The 16,174-nt window shown below is 39.6% G+C and overlaps 1 protein-coding gene across 27 annotated transcripts in view; it reads left to right on the top strand.

Annotated features, from left to right (window-relative positions):
- The window catches only part of KCNMA1 (potassium calcium-activated channel subfamily M alpha 1), a 768,447-nt gene extending 759,227 nt beyond the window's left edge, over nt 1–9,220 (top strand). For 15 of the 27 annotated variants that reach the window (XM_037727278.1, XM_037727288.1, XM_037727276.1 and 12 more), the window contains one exon: nt 932–9,220. In XM_037727278.1, the coding sequence (XP_037583206.1) occupies nt 932–1,086 (155 nt within the window). In that variant the 3' untranslated portion in view covers nt 1,087–9,220. The remainder of the gene's footprint in view (nt 1–931) is intronic. The other 12 variants (XM_037727295.1, XM_037727286.1, XM_037727293.1 and 9 more) reach the window with 1 other exon arrangement.
- Nucleotides 9,221–16,174: the final 6,954 nt, after the last annotated feature.

Raw genomic sequence — 16,174 nt, 5'->3', positions numbered from 1 at the left:
TCAATCCTAGAAAGAGGCGGGGATGAGGGTTGAGTCTTGTAAAATAGCTCTGCACTGCTAAGAAGATGCTAGACCATTCTCATTCTCACCCCAGCCCCCGAACACCCTGACTCAGCATTCTCTCTCAGCCATTTCTGTATTTAGGGTGGAAATGAAATGCCAAGACTTCACTGAGCTCCCTTGTCGACAGCTTGGGTTATTATAGTCAGTCAAGATATTGCCACTTGGAACTCTATTCATAACTTTATACCAACACAGAGTTTTCTTTCTTAAAATAAAAGCCACCTCAAAATCCTCTTTAAAACATTGGTCACTATTCTGATTTTCATAGATTTTCGGCCAGCAAAATCTATGGGTTTAAAACCCCTTAAAGTGGCTACAAATGAAACAGGAGTGTGGTATAGTTGAAACGTGGCTTTAAGTGTGCGTGTTATAAGCAAAGCCAAGAAAAGGCTGGGAGGTGGTGATTCTGCATGAGATTCTAGATCCCCTCTGCAGCAAGGGTGGTGGTGCCCTTCCATGTTCCACTCAAATCAATGGACAAACATATCTCTCCTCAGGCACAATGTCTCTACCCAACAGCTGATACATGCAACATCCCTTCCCCACCAAACCTTTTCTGGCCACGAAATTAACTCCAAGGAACATTGCCAGAGTCCATTCTCCAATCCCTCTTTAGCTTCTGAGGTCCACCCATGGTGCCTCTGAGTCCCAGTGGCACATTTTGTTCATCACTGGCTACAGGAAGCAGAGGTATGTTTCAGGTTCTGGGGTCCTCCCTACACTGCAGTGTCTCACTTAGCAATTACTCACTGTCCGTTTCTATCGATTACCTTTTTGCATTTTTCAATGAACTTTCCAAAGGCTTTACCCTAGGACTAATTAAACTTCTCATTTCTCCTTCTTGTTCTCTATCCATTTTGCCCTTTAGCAGAAAAGAAATGGTTTACAGATGAACCGGATAATGCCTATCCCAGAAACATTCAAATCAAGCCCATGAGTACCCACATGGCTAACCAGATCAACCAATATAAATCCACAAGCAGCTTGATTCCACCAATCAGAGAAGTTGAAGATGAATGTTGACTCCCAGGAGACCAGAACTATTTTTTTAAAGCCTGACCAACTTCATAAATGGTGACGTGACTTTTCTTCTTACATGCTGAATCACTGGTGGAAACGTTAAGATAAGCAAAAATTGCCAGAAAAAAAAGTAGACAGATCTTTCTCTTTGTCTGCCTTGAATATTGCTTCCATGTATTTTGGAAAAGAAAATGATTTCATTTATAAATGAACATACTAAAATAGTCATGTATAGCCTCTAGCATTTTAAATTATTTTTATTTATTAGAAAGAAAATATATTTTTCCTTTCTTTTCATTGTCAAATATCTTCCCTATATCTAAATAATGCAAAATCTAAATGAGTAAGTGGCCAGACTCCTTAATGCGTTTTTCTCTTCTTTCTCTCTTTTTCTTTGAGGAGAATGATGGTCACCACCACAATTAATTGTAATTACAGGAAATGAATTATTAAAACAATTTTAAAATGGCCAATGATGTATACATGTATTTTAGTAAATCCAAAAAGGAAGACTAAGGGATCAGGTGAATACCTGCTCCTTGCCTGGATGGGTGTGTATTTTGATCTGCATTTACACCAGCTCTGAATAAATGGAAACTTACTTATTTTCACAGTTGAAAGTCATATTTTTGTGGTTTCAGTTTTCATTCTGTAGTTCTCACCCCTTTGTTCATAGTTTTAAAGGGAAGTCCTTCTTGCTGCTTTTCTACAATTGGCAGGCTTGTCTGGCAAGCTAAGGACACCAGGAGGGTTGTGGGCACACCTGGGATGTGGAAGCTGAGGGCCAGATGCACACAGGCATTGCTCTGTTTCCTGTTCTAGTGGTGGGGACTCTACATGCTGTTATGCTTCTCATTTCGTATTTCCAAGCCACCTGAGCAAGTAATGTCAACTTCAGGAGGGTCTGGTGGACTTTCTCCCCACTCCCCAAGTCTCAGAGCTTTTAGCCTGGAAGTTTATAAAACTGATCCATAGTTTTACTTTACCATAGGATATGAGAGGGCATTCATTCTTCTCACTGAGTTTTTGTTTAAAAGCCAGGACATTTCTATACCCATGGAGACAGATTTTACTTTGCATGTGCTCCTTTATTTAGTTGCTGGGGCCAAACACATGAACTGATTACAACAATTTAAAAAACAATAACAAAAGGAAAGCAATGAATGCACTTCATATAGACTGTTAGAAAAGGCCTTTGAAAATTACCAGCAGTGAAATCAAATATATCAGCCACTTCAAACTGGGGTCAAAAGATTTTTCTAGCCATCCGATGCAATTACTATGTCTCAGAGCTCTGCTGTCACTTGCGTGCTCGGTGTACAGTCTCCCGGCAACCGTTTTGCTCCAATCAACTTAGCAAGTCTTTCAACTTTAAAATTCTCAGTCTTTGATATGATCATCAAGGTCTCTGGAGAAGCATGAATGTGATAGTGATTTCTATTTTCTTCAAAAATGTAAACTGTGGACGCTTAAAGGATCCAAGCTAACTGAAGTATCCCCCCAAAGTTTCATGATATCTAGTCCATTAACTCTTTGGGCCATGACCTGTGGTACCTAGTTAAGGTAGTGCAAATCAGATCAGAGCAAAGCAATGAGATCACCATGAAGACATACGTCCACTAAGTACTCCAATTACCAACGTAGGCAAAATGAGCTTCCACCTCTGTCCACTCCCTGCAGAGCCAATATAGTCGTGCTTCCACCTCGTAGGCATTGTCCTGCAGTGACTTGTCGGACTGTGGTTACTCTGTCGTCACATTTTGTAGAATTAGTTCTATAAAAGTATTGTGAATATAATGTATGTCCAATTGGATTGTTTAAAAACTACTTGTAATTAATCACTAGCCTACTCAGCAGACTAAAATGACGTCAACAGTCTATATTCAGGCTTATAAACATTTCTTGGTTTCCAACAGAAGTCAAATGCGTTTGTGGGGAGAACCTCTTGCTAGGATTTTGACAACTTTCCTGAAAGCTAGGCCTTCTTTCACATAATGATTTTGCATTGGGGTCACCTTAGTATATTCATGTCAATCCACGCTCTTCTTTCCTTCATGAACCATAATGGGCTCTTCACTCCTGTTCCTAATAACCACCTTCGAATTTGTTTGAGCAATTTGGTCTCCTCTGGCAGGCTGTGGTGGCCACATAAGGGATCTTCCATTAGAGGGACACAAGACACAAAGCCCCATTCCCAGTATCCTCTCTTCCCTGTGTCTCCCCTACCAAAGCAACCTGGAAGCAGAAATGTAAACTCCAACCCCATCACACATCCATTGATGCATTTGTGGCTAGAGATTTGAATTTAAACTTTTTTTAAAAAATCATAATAGGTAGGATCGTTTCCTACAGTAAAGGGCTCCTTGATTCATAAGCACCCCCGCAAAAAAATTGGTAGAAATTCATTTTCTTTTAAGTAGAGCAATAAGTTCATACTGTGTTGCCTTTGTAATAATAAATTGTACTGGACTAGAAAGCAAAATGAGGCATTTTGTTAAGGTGGTAGGAAAATGACTGGTTGGTGGGTCCTTTGGCAAAAGCTGATGCCTGGTAAGTAGAAACCGAAATGGAGACATAAATAAAATTTGTGAAATCACTGGAGGGCTCAAGCACATGCCGGAGCTTCTTCCTGACTTGTTCCTACTCGTTGAGCACTTTGGCCCTGAGTCCCCTCCATCTCCACTGCAACAGTCTGTCTTTCAGCCTCCATCTACCTGAGACCAAGGAGGGTCTTCCTTGGCACTGTCCATATTATGAGGCTCTGATTTCCCATCCCAGTTTAGGGCTCCAGAAAAGCCATTTTCCCAAACTAATGATTCTTGGGTGCTGTGGGAATCAAAGACTCACCAACAGCGTGTTTAAAAAGCAGAAAATGTCATCACCATCATCACCTTTCTCCTTGAGAAAACTTATATTTTTGTCTAAGCAAATTTGTATTTTAGAATATCATCTTGAACCATTAAAAAAAACACCTTAAATAAAAGTGACCGTGACTAAGGCACATTCCAAAACTCTTTCCTCCCAAGCGTTCTGGCACCTTATTATGTACTTTGTAAAAAAATTAATTGACAGCTTTAAATAGGAAATTAGAAGCGTTTGTTAGGGTTGGATAAAGGAAAAGTGAGAAAGCTTAAGAAATTTGGGGTATTTTCATGTTGAAAGGAGAAAAGGCACAAGTTCCCTAGTTACCGTTTAATATGAGAGTTCAAGAGCCACATTTACAAACAACTATGAACTTTGAAAATGTTTTTAAAACCTTCTGAGTCGTGGTGATTTTATTTGTAAATGACTCATTCAGATGACTCTAAAGTCCCTTTCAGGTCCCAGGGGACACGATCTAAGTTAGGAGTGGGAACATGGGAGTGGCTGCCTCTCCTTGGTGAAGGCCTTGGAGACTATTGTGTCCAGGGCTGGAATAATGGTCCTTTTTGCTGCATCACCCAGGCAAAACTCCTGGCCTTATTCAGGAGTAGTGAACATTTATTTTCTGCTCTGGACATAGAATAGTTAGGTTCATTCCTGTGCTTTTCATGTTAGAGTCCCTTTAGGTTCAAGATGCAAATTTCTCAATTCAGACACACTTGAATCACATTGGTCAAATTTCACTATCTGTTTCTAGGATTTTCTTCTCAATTTCAACACAGCCTTCACTTTTTTTTTTTTTTTTGGTCCAAGGCCCAGCCTCAGTTAATTCCTTCATCTCTATTCCATGTCTCCAATTCCTAGTGTGTAATTAGGGGTTCAAGAGACCCCAAATTCCTGCCATTTTCCCCATGTGCATCTGGCCTTCAGGAAGTAACCAGTCTTGCTTCCCATGTTATTTCCTGTTCTCTGTTTATTTGGTTGTTTTCTTTCGTTAATAAATTAACCATCTCTTAACTACTTACATACATAAATGTAATTTTAATCCATTGAATTTTATTGTTAAGGAGAACCTCACTGAAGGAAGGAAGGGCAAAATTGAAGAATAAATGTCAGAAGGGTGAGAAACAAAGACTATCCAACCAACTGACTGAGATGTGATCACCTTGACTCCTAGGAGACTAAGTAGATGCATTCAGCTTAACCACTGAGTTACAGGGCAGAATCTGTCCATTTTTTGTTTTCTTCTTACTTGCTGCTTTTGGAACGGTGGTAAAGCCACCAGTCAACGTGACACTTGAAAGGGCCTTCACTAAGTAGGACTTGATTCATCCTCTTTAAAAAGCAAAAAAAACAGAATTTACTTAAAACCTTCTTGAAAATTACCTTTCTGCTACTCTCCTTATTCCCAAAAGGCTTTTTTTTTTTTTTTTTTTTTTTTTTTTTTGGTATTCAGTGCGGATGATTTAGCATGTAAATCCCATAATCAATTGAGGAGGTGATGAGGCTATTTGGATTTATTTATGTGATAGTAGTAATTAGGAATGATTTCTAGCAGTTTGTACTAGTTTGATCATATTGGTTGTTTAAGTGGAGTCTCTTCTGATTGGTTGTTGCCCATAAAATATCTATTGTGAATAATTTCAAGATTTCCATTAAAATAAGGCAACTTGGAAAATATTTTAAATTTTATTTCTTAAGGGACCACAGAGCCTAATTTTCCATTTTTATGTTAAGGTTCCTTAAAACACAAATAAAAAGAAGCCTATGTGCCCAAAGACAGAGGCACCTGTAGCCCTACAACATTTGGAAGCTCCTTGATATCATGGCGCCACATGGATAGACTGGAGAAAGGATTCTGACTTAGACCACCTGCAGCAGACTTTCCTCTTTTGCCATATTTTTTTATCTTAATAAGGACCTGAGACTCCTTATCTGAAGATAAGCCAAACTCATAGTATACATTAAGAATCTGGGAAGAAAGAAAAAAAGAAAAAAGATATAATAAGCAATATTTTAAAGTACCATGAGTTATGGGCGTGCATATGGTACAAAGAGTAGTTCTTTGTGTTGAAAGAAAGAAGAGGTTGCATTGCAGCCTCATGGGCTGCAAGAATGCAGAGGCATTTAATGCTGGATGGGCTTTGGAAGCATTTCAATAGTAAATGGGTGACAGGTCTGGAAAGACGTGGAATATGAGGGTTTTCCAGGGAGACAGGACTTAATAGGCCATGATGTATTTGTGGAAATGTGATTTCAATAGATTGACTATTTTGTCTACTGTGATAAGTTTGCATAGGGGAACTGTGGAAAACTGAGATGAGACTTCATGGAAGGGGCTACAGAGTACAGTCTAAGGGTCAAGATAAAAGTTTGAAACTTGATTTAGAAAGTCATGGAAAGCCAGTAAAGAATTTTAAGCAGAGAGTGATGGGGCAGCAATGGCTGTGCATTTTTCGGGTTGAAGGTAGTGAGATGTCAGTTCTTCCTGGAAGATATCATGAGAATGCACATCAAACTGAACATTTTCCTAGCAGCATGGAGTGCTAAGGGGCGCACCCTCCAGGTCAACAACTCACTGTGTGCAGCACCTCCCTTCCTCACACATTTTGCTTTGCTTTGTGTCACAAGATCATCAAAAACAACATCCTGATTCTACTGAATTACTAGAATGTCAGCAACAAACTCACAAAGTAGATTAGAGGGTAGGAATAGATGTGTAAGTTTTTAAAACCTGCCAATCACACTATTTTCTAGACAGTAATATAATAAGAACCTGTGGCAGGACATCCACAAATTATAGAGAATGATTAATAGTTCAGAACTGCCAAATAGGAATTCCCATTATGAAAACATCCTTATAGCTAATCAGGTAACCCTTGCTTAGAAAACAGCACTCACTAAATATTTGTAAAAGGAGCAGGTGGGGGAGAAATGAGCACAATCTAGGTCCTGACATCAGTCAGTTTATAATACAACAACTAAAGAAAGAAAATATGCCCAAAGTGCCACTAGAGAAAGGGTAAACACTAACAACATAGTTTCGCCATTCAATATGAAAGGAGTTGAAACGAGGGAGAAATACTGTAATTTCAGGTGATTCAGCAAGGTAGGATTTCTAGAGAAAGGGGGTTTTAGGAGTTGGATAAGTAGAGGGCCAGTATTCTAAGTATGAAGGCAGGATTATCTGGCATGCGGCAGGGTGGGTGACGTTAATCAGTAACTGCTAATGGGTATTTACTGAGTAGCCGCTGTATGCTCATGACTGTCAGACCATTAGAGGAAGATAGCCTGCCTGCCTAAATGGGAACACAAGCCACACATATATTGGAAGGATTATGTTGTACAAAACAGGTGTTCAATAAAGAATTTTTGAATACATGTGAACACTGAATAGCAAATAAATATTATGGATTGTAATAGTTGTAGAAGATTATTTGGGATTGTAGGGGCTGGGTGTGGGGCAATGGCTGTGGTTCTAGAAGATGTTCTTTGTGCCGTGAACACACACCTAATCTGTCCTCAAGGACAGAACCATGTGGAAGAATAGGAAAACAAGAGAAGCAGGCAGGAAGAGGAGGCAGTGAGTGGAGCAGCTAAGAAATGTTATATTGGTTCATCCAGAGCAGAAAAAGCTGAGAGCTATACATGAGGGAAGGACCCACAGGCAAGAGGAGTGGGACAGGGGACTGAATGAGTGGGTTACAACAGACCCTGCAGATGTGGAAGCCAGACCCACAGAGGTACTTGGAAAGGGAGGATCCTGGATGAATTCTCTTAAGGAGAAAGTGTAGGTTCAGGTCAGCTGGCAGATGTGTTTGTGGGCTACAATCATGTTTTTTGGGACTAAAAAGGAGCAAAACAAGTAGACCCTCTTGGGACAGAAGATATAGAGTATGCCAGAACCAGGAAAATGAGAAACAAGAGGGGAATTTTAAGAAAGAGAGGGCAAATCATCTGTGAGGTTAGAGATGAAAGATGTTGGAGATGGTGATGCAGAAGTCAAAGGACTCATTCGAAAGGCAGGAACGCTGCTTCTTTGTCCATATTCCCAGAGCTTGCCCTGAGGCCTGGTGCACGTGGACAGTCACTCAGCCACTAAGCGTCACTGTGGCTGCCACAGTGGATGGAAGCTGGCATGGTGATTGGCAGTCTTTCTGGAGGACTCACGAGAGAGGGGTCTTGAGATGGACATCTCCTTTCACCTTCCTGTCCATGTCACTGCACTGTTTTTCTTCCCTTCCTGAACAGCACATGCACTGCAGCTTTGGTTTCACGGGTGTGAAAACAAATGTTACAGCCACCTTGCTTTGGTGGCTTTTCTGAATAGGCAGTGTGAGAAGAGATGTTTTGGCCAGGTGAAAGTGTACTTTATACCTAGGTAGGTTTTTCAGTTTAGAAAGGTTTCCTTTGCTTATCCCTTGAGGACTTCTGTGTTGCTGCTTCTCCTCTGTCTTGCTATTCAACAGAACAGGGGGGAAAGTGACACCAATGCTCTCCGCCATGCCTGCCTTGGGAAGCACTGCCGGGCCCCACTGTTTAGAATCTTAGCTGGAAATGTACACAAGGCACTGACACATGCCTGCCAGAGCGACCCAGCACTCTCCTCCCATGGGATTCAGGGTCGACATGGGAAGCCAGCTAGCAGGGATGGGAGCCCCACCCACAATGTGGACCGAGCCTCACTTCCATACAAAACCAGAGTCCCGTCCATCCCAGAGTGGCTCACTCTCTTCCCCTTCCTTCCGCTGAATACAGCCTGACACACTTTTGACCAGAACTGCAACATTTCAAACATAAACCCAGATCTGTTGGGAAATCCTAATTAAAAACGTTCCATTCCCAGGTGGCACAATCACATCCTGCCTAAAACTTCTGGCCCACATCCCACCACCCAGACGTTGAAAAGAAACCTTCCTCTACTTAACACCAAAACCTGCACTTCAACGTTTCTTTAGGGGGACAAAGGAAAAAAAAAGGTACACACATGCAGAGTTCAGCCTACATGTTCATTAAGGAAAAAGAGCGTGGCTTATTCATCTTTCAATCTTTTGATTGTTGGCATTATGATTATGATTATGATTAATTACTCTAACTTGACAGGAAATGAAGGAGAGAATATATGCTGGTGCTTTGAAATGATCTACCCAACTCTGTCATCTGTAACAACCAGTGATCACTCTCTTGTCTTGTAAAAAGGGTTTGTACATAACTTGTACATGGTTTCATTTTGTATTTTTCGCAGATTAAAAATTTATGTATTTGTGTTCTAAAACAAGGAGTGTTTCTTGTGTCTTTTTAGCAGTCACATGCCATGGGGGTGAGAAGTGGGCAGGGGTGGCGAGGCTCTGAGTTCCAATCAGGCTACTTTGTTTCTTCCCTCCATTCTCCTCCATGAAGGCAAAGTTGTGGATTGATTGAAACCGTGGATTTCCCTTTGCAGCTTTGAGGGCAAATAGACCTCCCCACCTCCACAGTCTTCAAGGAGCTGGCCAGTGGGTGCTGCCCAAGACTGCAATAGGCATGGTGGACGGGAAGAGCTGCTGTCATTAAATGTGGTGCCTGAGAGCCCTATGGGCTGAATATATTTACTGAATAGCTATTATGGGCTGAACAGTCCTCAACTGGGAGCTGGGAAAACAACAGTGAGGAATTCTGTGATTCCAGTTCGCCAGCCAGGGCCAGAGGGACACGTGCTCCTGCGGAAGGCTCCAGCAAGCAGGCCACTAAAGAAATGCACAGCATTCAACAGGTCCTTGGAAAGCTAGCTAAAGCATTTCTTTGCTCAGCCACCCACTCTCAAGCTAGTTACCATTCCCTGCCATTTTCACAGAGAAATGGTGTTCTTTCCCCTGCATTTAGCTTAGCAAAACCCAGGACAATCTGCTAAAGGTTTGACTCATCCTACTTCACACTCAGCCCCAAGAGGGCAACAGATGGAATTTTTAAGAGGAAGGAAAGGAAAAAAAAAAAAAGCCCTTAAAAACGAATGCTGCCATGTGCCATGTTAGGCCATACTTTAAACTTTCTTCAGAACCTTCAGAATTTGAACTCTTTTTAGGGGCCTGGACTCACAAGGGCAAAGCTGGTCCAGCCTAGAGAAAGGAAAAGACCTGGAGAATGGGAAAAAGCCATCCAAGGTATATAGATGTAATGTGCAGAATGTCTTGAGATTTAATGTATTCTAGAGATTGTCTCATTTGCTCATTAGCCAAATATTTACCGAATAGCTGTTATGTCAACAGTCCTCTGCTGGGAGCTGGGAAAACAACAGTGACGAATTCTATGATTCCAATTCTCCAGTCTTGGGGAGGGATGGGATCAGCAAATAAACAAGTGATAGTCATGTATTAAAAATTGATCTCTAGAGGAAAGCACAGTATGCCACTGGGAACACATCAGAGGGCACTTAGCTATTCGAAGAGAAGTATACCAATTGACAGACATTTTAAAAAAACAAATTCCCCTTCTACCTAAGCCAATATAAGCCCCACCTGGAACTTATTCCCAGTGGTCAGCAAATGCAGGTTTACCTGTCAGAATGTGCTAGTTCCTGACAGTCCTTTGCGCTCCAGTTTCTCAACTTGCCTTCTCCAATATTTGCTAACAAATCTGAATGTTGTTGGGGAATGTAATTGCAGAGCATATGGTCCCCATTAGTTAGGCAAACTCCACTGCCAAATTCAGCTCCAAGGAAGGAGTCTGCATAAAGGATGAAGTATTAGGAAAACATCGACAGTGACAGAGAAGACAAATAAAAGAGATGAGACAGTGAGTTACAAAATAGCAGACTCGACAAACCCAGCACAATGAAGGTGGAACATAATTTTCTATTTGTTGAGAAAACAATATAGGTGAATTTGTACTAAAATCTCCCTGTAGCAAAAATCAAAGTAGGCCGTTCACCAGAATCAATGTTAACTGCTTTGCAACGTCAGATAAGAGATTCTGCTTGGGAGAAAAACATGGGTGGAACAGAATACAGTCTGCTAAGGCAATACAGCATGAGTGACATCAAAATGTAAATACGGACTTAAAGTTATTTTGAATGTTACTGGACAAGCCTTTGAGAGGAGAGGCAGAATCTCATGTCCACTAACCTCTCACATCAGAGAGTATAAAAACGTAGGCTAAAAGTCAGAGACATGAGGTCCCCCAAGACCCAGAAAAGATGATTGGACAACGTGGGAGCCTGGGGCTTCATCAGGCAGAAGGCAGATTCTCCATCCCAGTCAAGCTTCTGAAAATCAAAGAGGGACCAAGGCTGAACCTGAGCCCAGACTCAGCCTGGCTACTTGGCCTTCTCTTTCAAAGAGCTGATGCTATGGGTCTTTCAAAGCCCACCACATGCCCGCTGGTTTTGGTCTATTGTAATTAACTCAACCTGTACCTAATTTGGCAGATTTTTTGAAAAAGAACTTTAATTAGGTGTTTCCAAAGATAATCAACTTCATTTTTCTGTTGTCAACAATCTCCCTCTTTCATTTCTATTTCTCTGGTTAATATACTAGTTAATTCAATTGCATACTATGATAACAAGTACAGATGCTTAAATAAGCTTGGGACTGCTGGTCAGCTCAGCTGGTGAAATTGCAAGGATATAGGTGGAGTAAAGAGTTCTGTGCAAGGCACACAATTTCAGTACAGCACGGAAAGCCGTTAACTTGTTCACAGGAGAAAGGGGACATACATCAGCTAATCCAGCTAGTGGATAACTGGTGCTTATTTAAGAGAACTTTTAAGGGAAATGACTTTTAATATCTATATATGGGTGACTATTGAAGTGAATTTGTTTATCCACTCAATAGAGTGCCAGTAAAAAAAGATGTGAGGTAGATTTTATTATATATTAGGGGTTGGTAAACTATGTCTTGAAGGAAAATGCAGCCTGCCACTTGTTTTCTAAAGTTTTATTGAAACACAGCTATGCCCATTCATTTACATCTATAGCTGATTTCCTAATACTACAGCAGAGTTCAGTATCTGGGACAAAGGATAAGGTTCACAAAGCTTAAATATTTACCATCTTACTTTTAGCACACAAAAATATGCTGATTCTTGGTCTATTTTGCATATAGGGAGAAAATAAAAGGTATAGTAGAATCCCATTTGTGTTAAACAATTAGGTCTATTTATTCATTCATTAAAATTGGAAAGGAAATAAGGTCAAGTCATAAGCAGTGATTATCAGAATAGTAGGAAGCAGAGGGGAAAAATTAAGAGACAGGAAGGAATTCTGCTTTTCACTTTATACATTTCTGTTTTTATTTAGGTTTATGTAGATCAAACATGCATAATTTTTACCATCAGAAAAATGTTAAAGATAGTTCTTTTAGGAAAATTAATAAATAAGTTTAATTAGCTAATTAAATACATTTATAATAAATAAGAGCTTAAGGTCACCCTAGGTGTAAGTGGCATTGCCAGTTTGGGAATGCAGTTCTGCTGACTCCAAAGACCATTCCAGAGCTCTGCATCTCATAGCTACCTGTTTCCAAGTGGCCTGTATACGGCAGGAGAGTGTGAGACATAGTGACAGTTTATCCAGTACTCTGAGTTTGCTGCTTTGCCACAGTTGTTGAGCTCTGGACCTGCCAGGCTAGCAAGCATGAGTCTTATTCCCCAACAAACTGTTCTTCCATAATTGCATCCCCAGCAACAATGCAGTAGCAGGAGAATTCTACCTGCCCACAGAAGGAGGCTGCAGGACTGAGCTACCTAACTCCAAGGCTCTGGCTACATTCATCCTCAGGGCTCAACTTGACAGCTCTGCACTGGGCCCCAAACCTCTTTCTATTTTGTGCACTCCTTTTTTTTTTTTTTTTTAGACGGAGTTTCACTGTTGTTACCCAGGCTGGAGTGCAATGGCGCGATCTCGGCTCACCGCAACCTCCGCCTCCTGGGTTCAGGCAATTCTCCTGCCTCAGCCTCCTGAGTCGCTGGGATTACAGGCACGCGCCACCATGCCCAGCTAATTTTTTGTAGTTTTAGTAGAGACGGGGGTTTCACCATGTTGACCAGGATGGTCTCGATCTCTTGACCTCGTGATCCACCCGCCTCGGCCTCCCACAGTGCTGGGATTACAGGCTTGAGCCACCGCGCCCGGCCGCACTCCTTTTTTTTTTTACCAAGGCATCTTCCCAAGAAAGGATATGCCCTCCAAAAATTTTTTGTCTATTAATTAATTAAAACAAAATTAAGCATAATAGATTACGCATTCTTTTGGCACATGTTTTAAAGGTATACAATAAACAATGAAAATAAATCTCCCTCCCATTTCAGTCTTAGACATCCAGCTCCCCTCCCTAAGACAACTATGGTTAATAGTTGCTTCTCCTTCCTTCCAGAAAGTCTTTGTATATGCAATCATAACCCAAACGTTGCATGCTATATACTTTATAACACTCTAAATACACTCTATATAACTTTTTAAAACAATATAATGTGTAGATTTCTTTTGTCTATCCATCAATCTTTCTAAGGGCTGCATAGAAGAAAGTGCAAATTTACAAAAATTTGAATGGTAAATAACTATAAAAGCAAATAATATGAATCTCAAGTCTGTTTAACTCTGTAAAAGTAAATTTAAAAATTTAAATGAAATGAAAATCTTCGGAAAATATAAACTGGTGCTTAGAAGAGAGATAAACAGAAATTAGCCTGTTGCCCTGCAAAATACAGAAACCATTGTTGAAGAATAAACACCGCGAATATAACACATGTTAGGCCTAGTAATTTTATGGATGAGTTCCACCCAAAATTTAAAGAACAGCTTGCAACATATATATATATATATATATATATATATATATAAATACATGTTTCAATATTAGTAATTATTACAGTGTAATTCATCATACTAACAGATCTGAGGTGAAAATCACATTGTAATTTCCATAAGGTGAAAGTGATTTAATAAAATCTAATACCTTGATCAAAAATCATAATAAAGTAGGTAATTTTCATAACATCATAAACAATTTGTATTTTAAAATAAGCATCAGATAGAATGAAAGAACTCCAGAACTCTTCCCATTCCAATAATGATCCCAGAAAGAAAGTTTAAGAAATTCAGCTTTGTTTATTATGTCTAGCTTATTCTATTCGACAATTTAAAAAGTGAGATGTCTTTAAAAATTGGAATGGAGGCAAACTTTTTATTATTTGCAGATAAATTAAAAACTTAAACGTAAGACCTAAAACCATTAAAATCCTAGAAGAAAACCTAGGCAATACCATTCCAGAAATAGGCATGGGCAAAGACTTCATGACTAAAATACCAAAAGCAATGGTAAAAAAAGCCAAAATTGACAAATGGGATCTAATTAAACTAAAAAGGTTCCGCTCAGCAAAAGAAACTATCATCAGAGTGAACAGGCAACCTACAAAATGGGAGAACATTTTTGCAATCTATCCATCTGACACAGGGCTAATATCCAGAATCTACAAAGAACTGAAACAAATTTCCAAGAAAAAAAATAAACAACTACATTGAAAAGTGGGCAAAAAATATGATCAGGCATTTCTCAAAAGAAGACATTTATGCAGCCAACCAACATATGAAAAAAAGCTCATCATTACTGGTCATTAGAGAAACACAAATCAAAATCACCATGAGATACCATCTCATTCCGGTTAGAATGGCGATCATTAAAAAGTTGGGAAGCAACAGATGCTGGAGAGGATGTGGAGACATAGAAATGCTTTTACACTGTTGGTGGGAGTTCAATCATTGTGGAACATAGTATGACAATTCCTGAAGGATCTAGAACCAGAAATACCATTTGACCCAGCAATCCCATTACCGGGTATATAGCCAAAGGATTATAAATCATTCTTCTATAAAGACACATGCATACATATGTTTCTTGTGGCACCATTCATAATAGCAAAGACTTGGAACCAACCCAAATGCCCAACAATGATAAACTACAGAAAGAAAATGTGGCACATATACACCATGGAATACTATGCAGCCATATAAGGGATGAGTTCATTGTCCTTTGCAGGGACATGGATGAAGCTGTAAACTATCATTTCAGCAAACTAACACAAGAACAGAAAACCAAACACCACATGTTCTCACTCATCAGTGGAAGTTGAACAATGGGAACACATGGACACAAGGAAAGGAACATCACACACCAGGACCTGTCACGGGTGGGGAGCTAGGAGAGGGATAGTATTAGGAGAAATATCTAATGTAGATGATGTTTTGATGGATGCAGCAAACCACCATGACACATGTATACCTACGTAACAAACCTGTATGTTCTGCACATGTATCCCAGAACTTAAAGTATAATAATAATAATAATTTTAAAAGGAGACTCCAAAATAATGATTTTAGAGACCCAAGAGCTGATTCTTTTTCAGAAACTGAAATGAGTTATAGAGCTTTCAACTTTTTAAAGAATAATATTATCTGTGTAAGGTTTAACCAATAAGATAAATTAAAGTAGATATGATTGGCAAATCTTTTAAAACTTGATGTACAAATGTTTATTAAATATTCAGGTCCCCCAAAATCAAATAGTCATTGAATTTTGTAACCATGTTTTTAATACGTTCTTGTAAGTCCAATGATGATCGAATAACTACATTTAAAGTTTAAAAATTTAATAAACACATACCAGAAACAAAAAAAGAAAAATCTAAGAAAATAACTGGAAATCACTAACAAATTACATGAGAATCAAATAAGTTGATTGGGTAAAAAAACTGAACTACAAAAGAAGATAGTCTTCCTAAGTCACCCAAAAAGATATGTTGAGGTTTTAACTCACAGTATCTCAGAATGTGGCCTTATTTGGGAATAGTGTCATTGCAGATGTAATCTGATATGACTGGTATTCTTATGAGAAGACATGGACACAGATGAAAGTTAGCCATGTGATGATAGAGGAAGAGATTGGGGTGATGCATTTATAAGCCAAAAACACCAAGGATTGCCAGCCACCACCAGAAGCCAGGGAGAGGCAAGAAAAATCCATCACAGGGTCTCAGAGACAGCATGGCTCTGCTGATAACTAGATTTAGAACTTCTCACCTTAATAACTGTGAGAGAATACATTTATGTTGTTTTAAGTCATTCATTCCAGTTGTAGTACTTTGTTATGGCTTAGGAAACTAATATAAGGCCAATATAACTCCTTATGCAAAAAATAAATAACTGAGGAGATTAAAAAGAAAAAGTGAAAAAAGAAAACATGCTAGACATGAAAAGTAA

This window comes from Cebus imitator, unplaced genomic scaffold (genome assembly GCF_001604975.1).
Source record: "Cebus imitator isolate Cc_AM_T3 unplaced genomic scaffold, Cebus_imitator-1.0 Scaffold11, whole genome shotgun sequence".
Taxonomy (NCBI): Eukaryota; Metazoa; Chordata; class Mammalia; order Primates; family Cebidae; genus Cebus; species Cebus imitator.
Note: the sequence above shows the minus strand (reverse complement) of the source record. Positions and strands in the feature narration are given on the sequence as shown.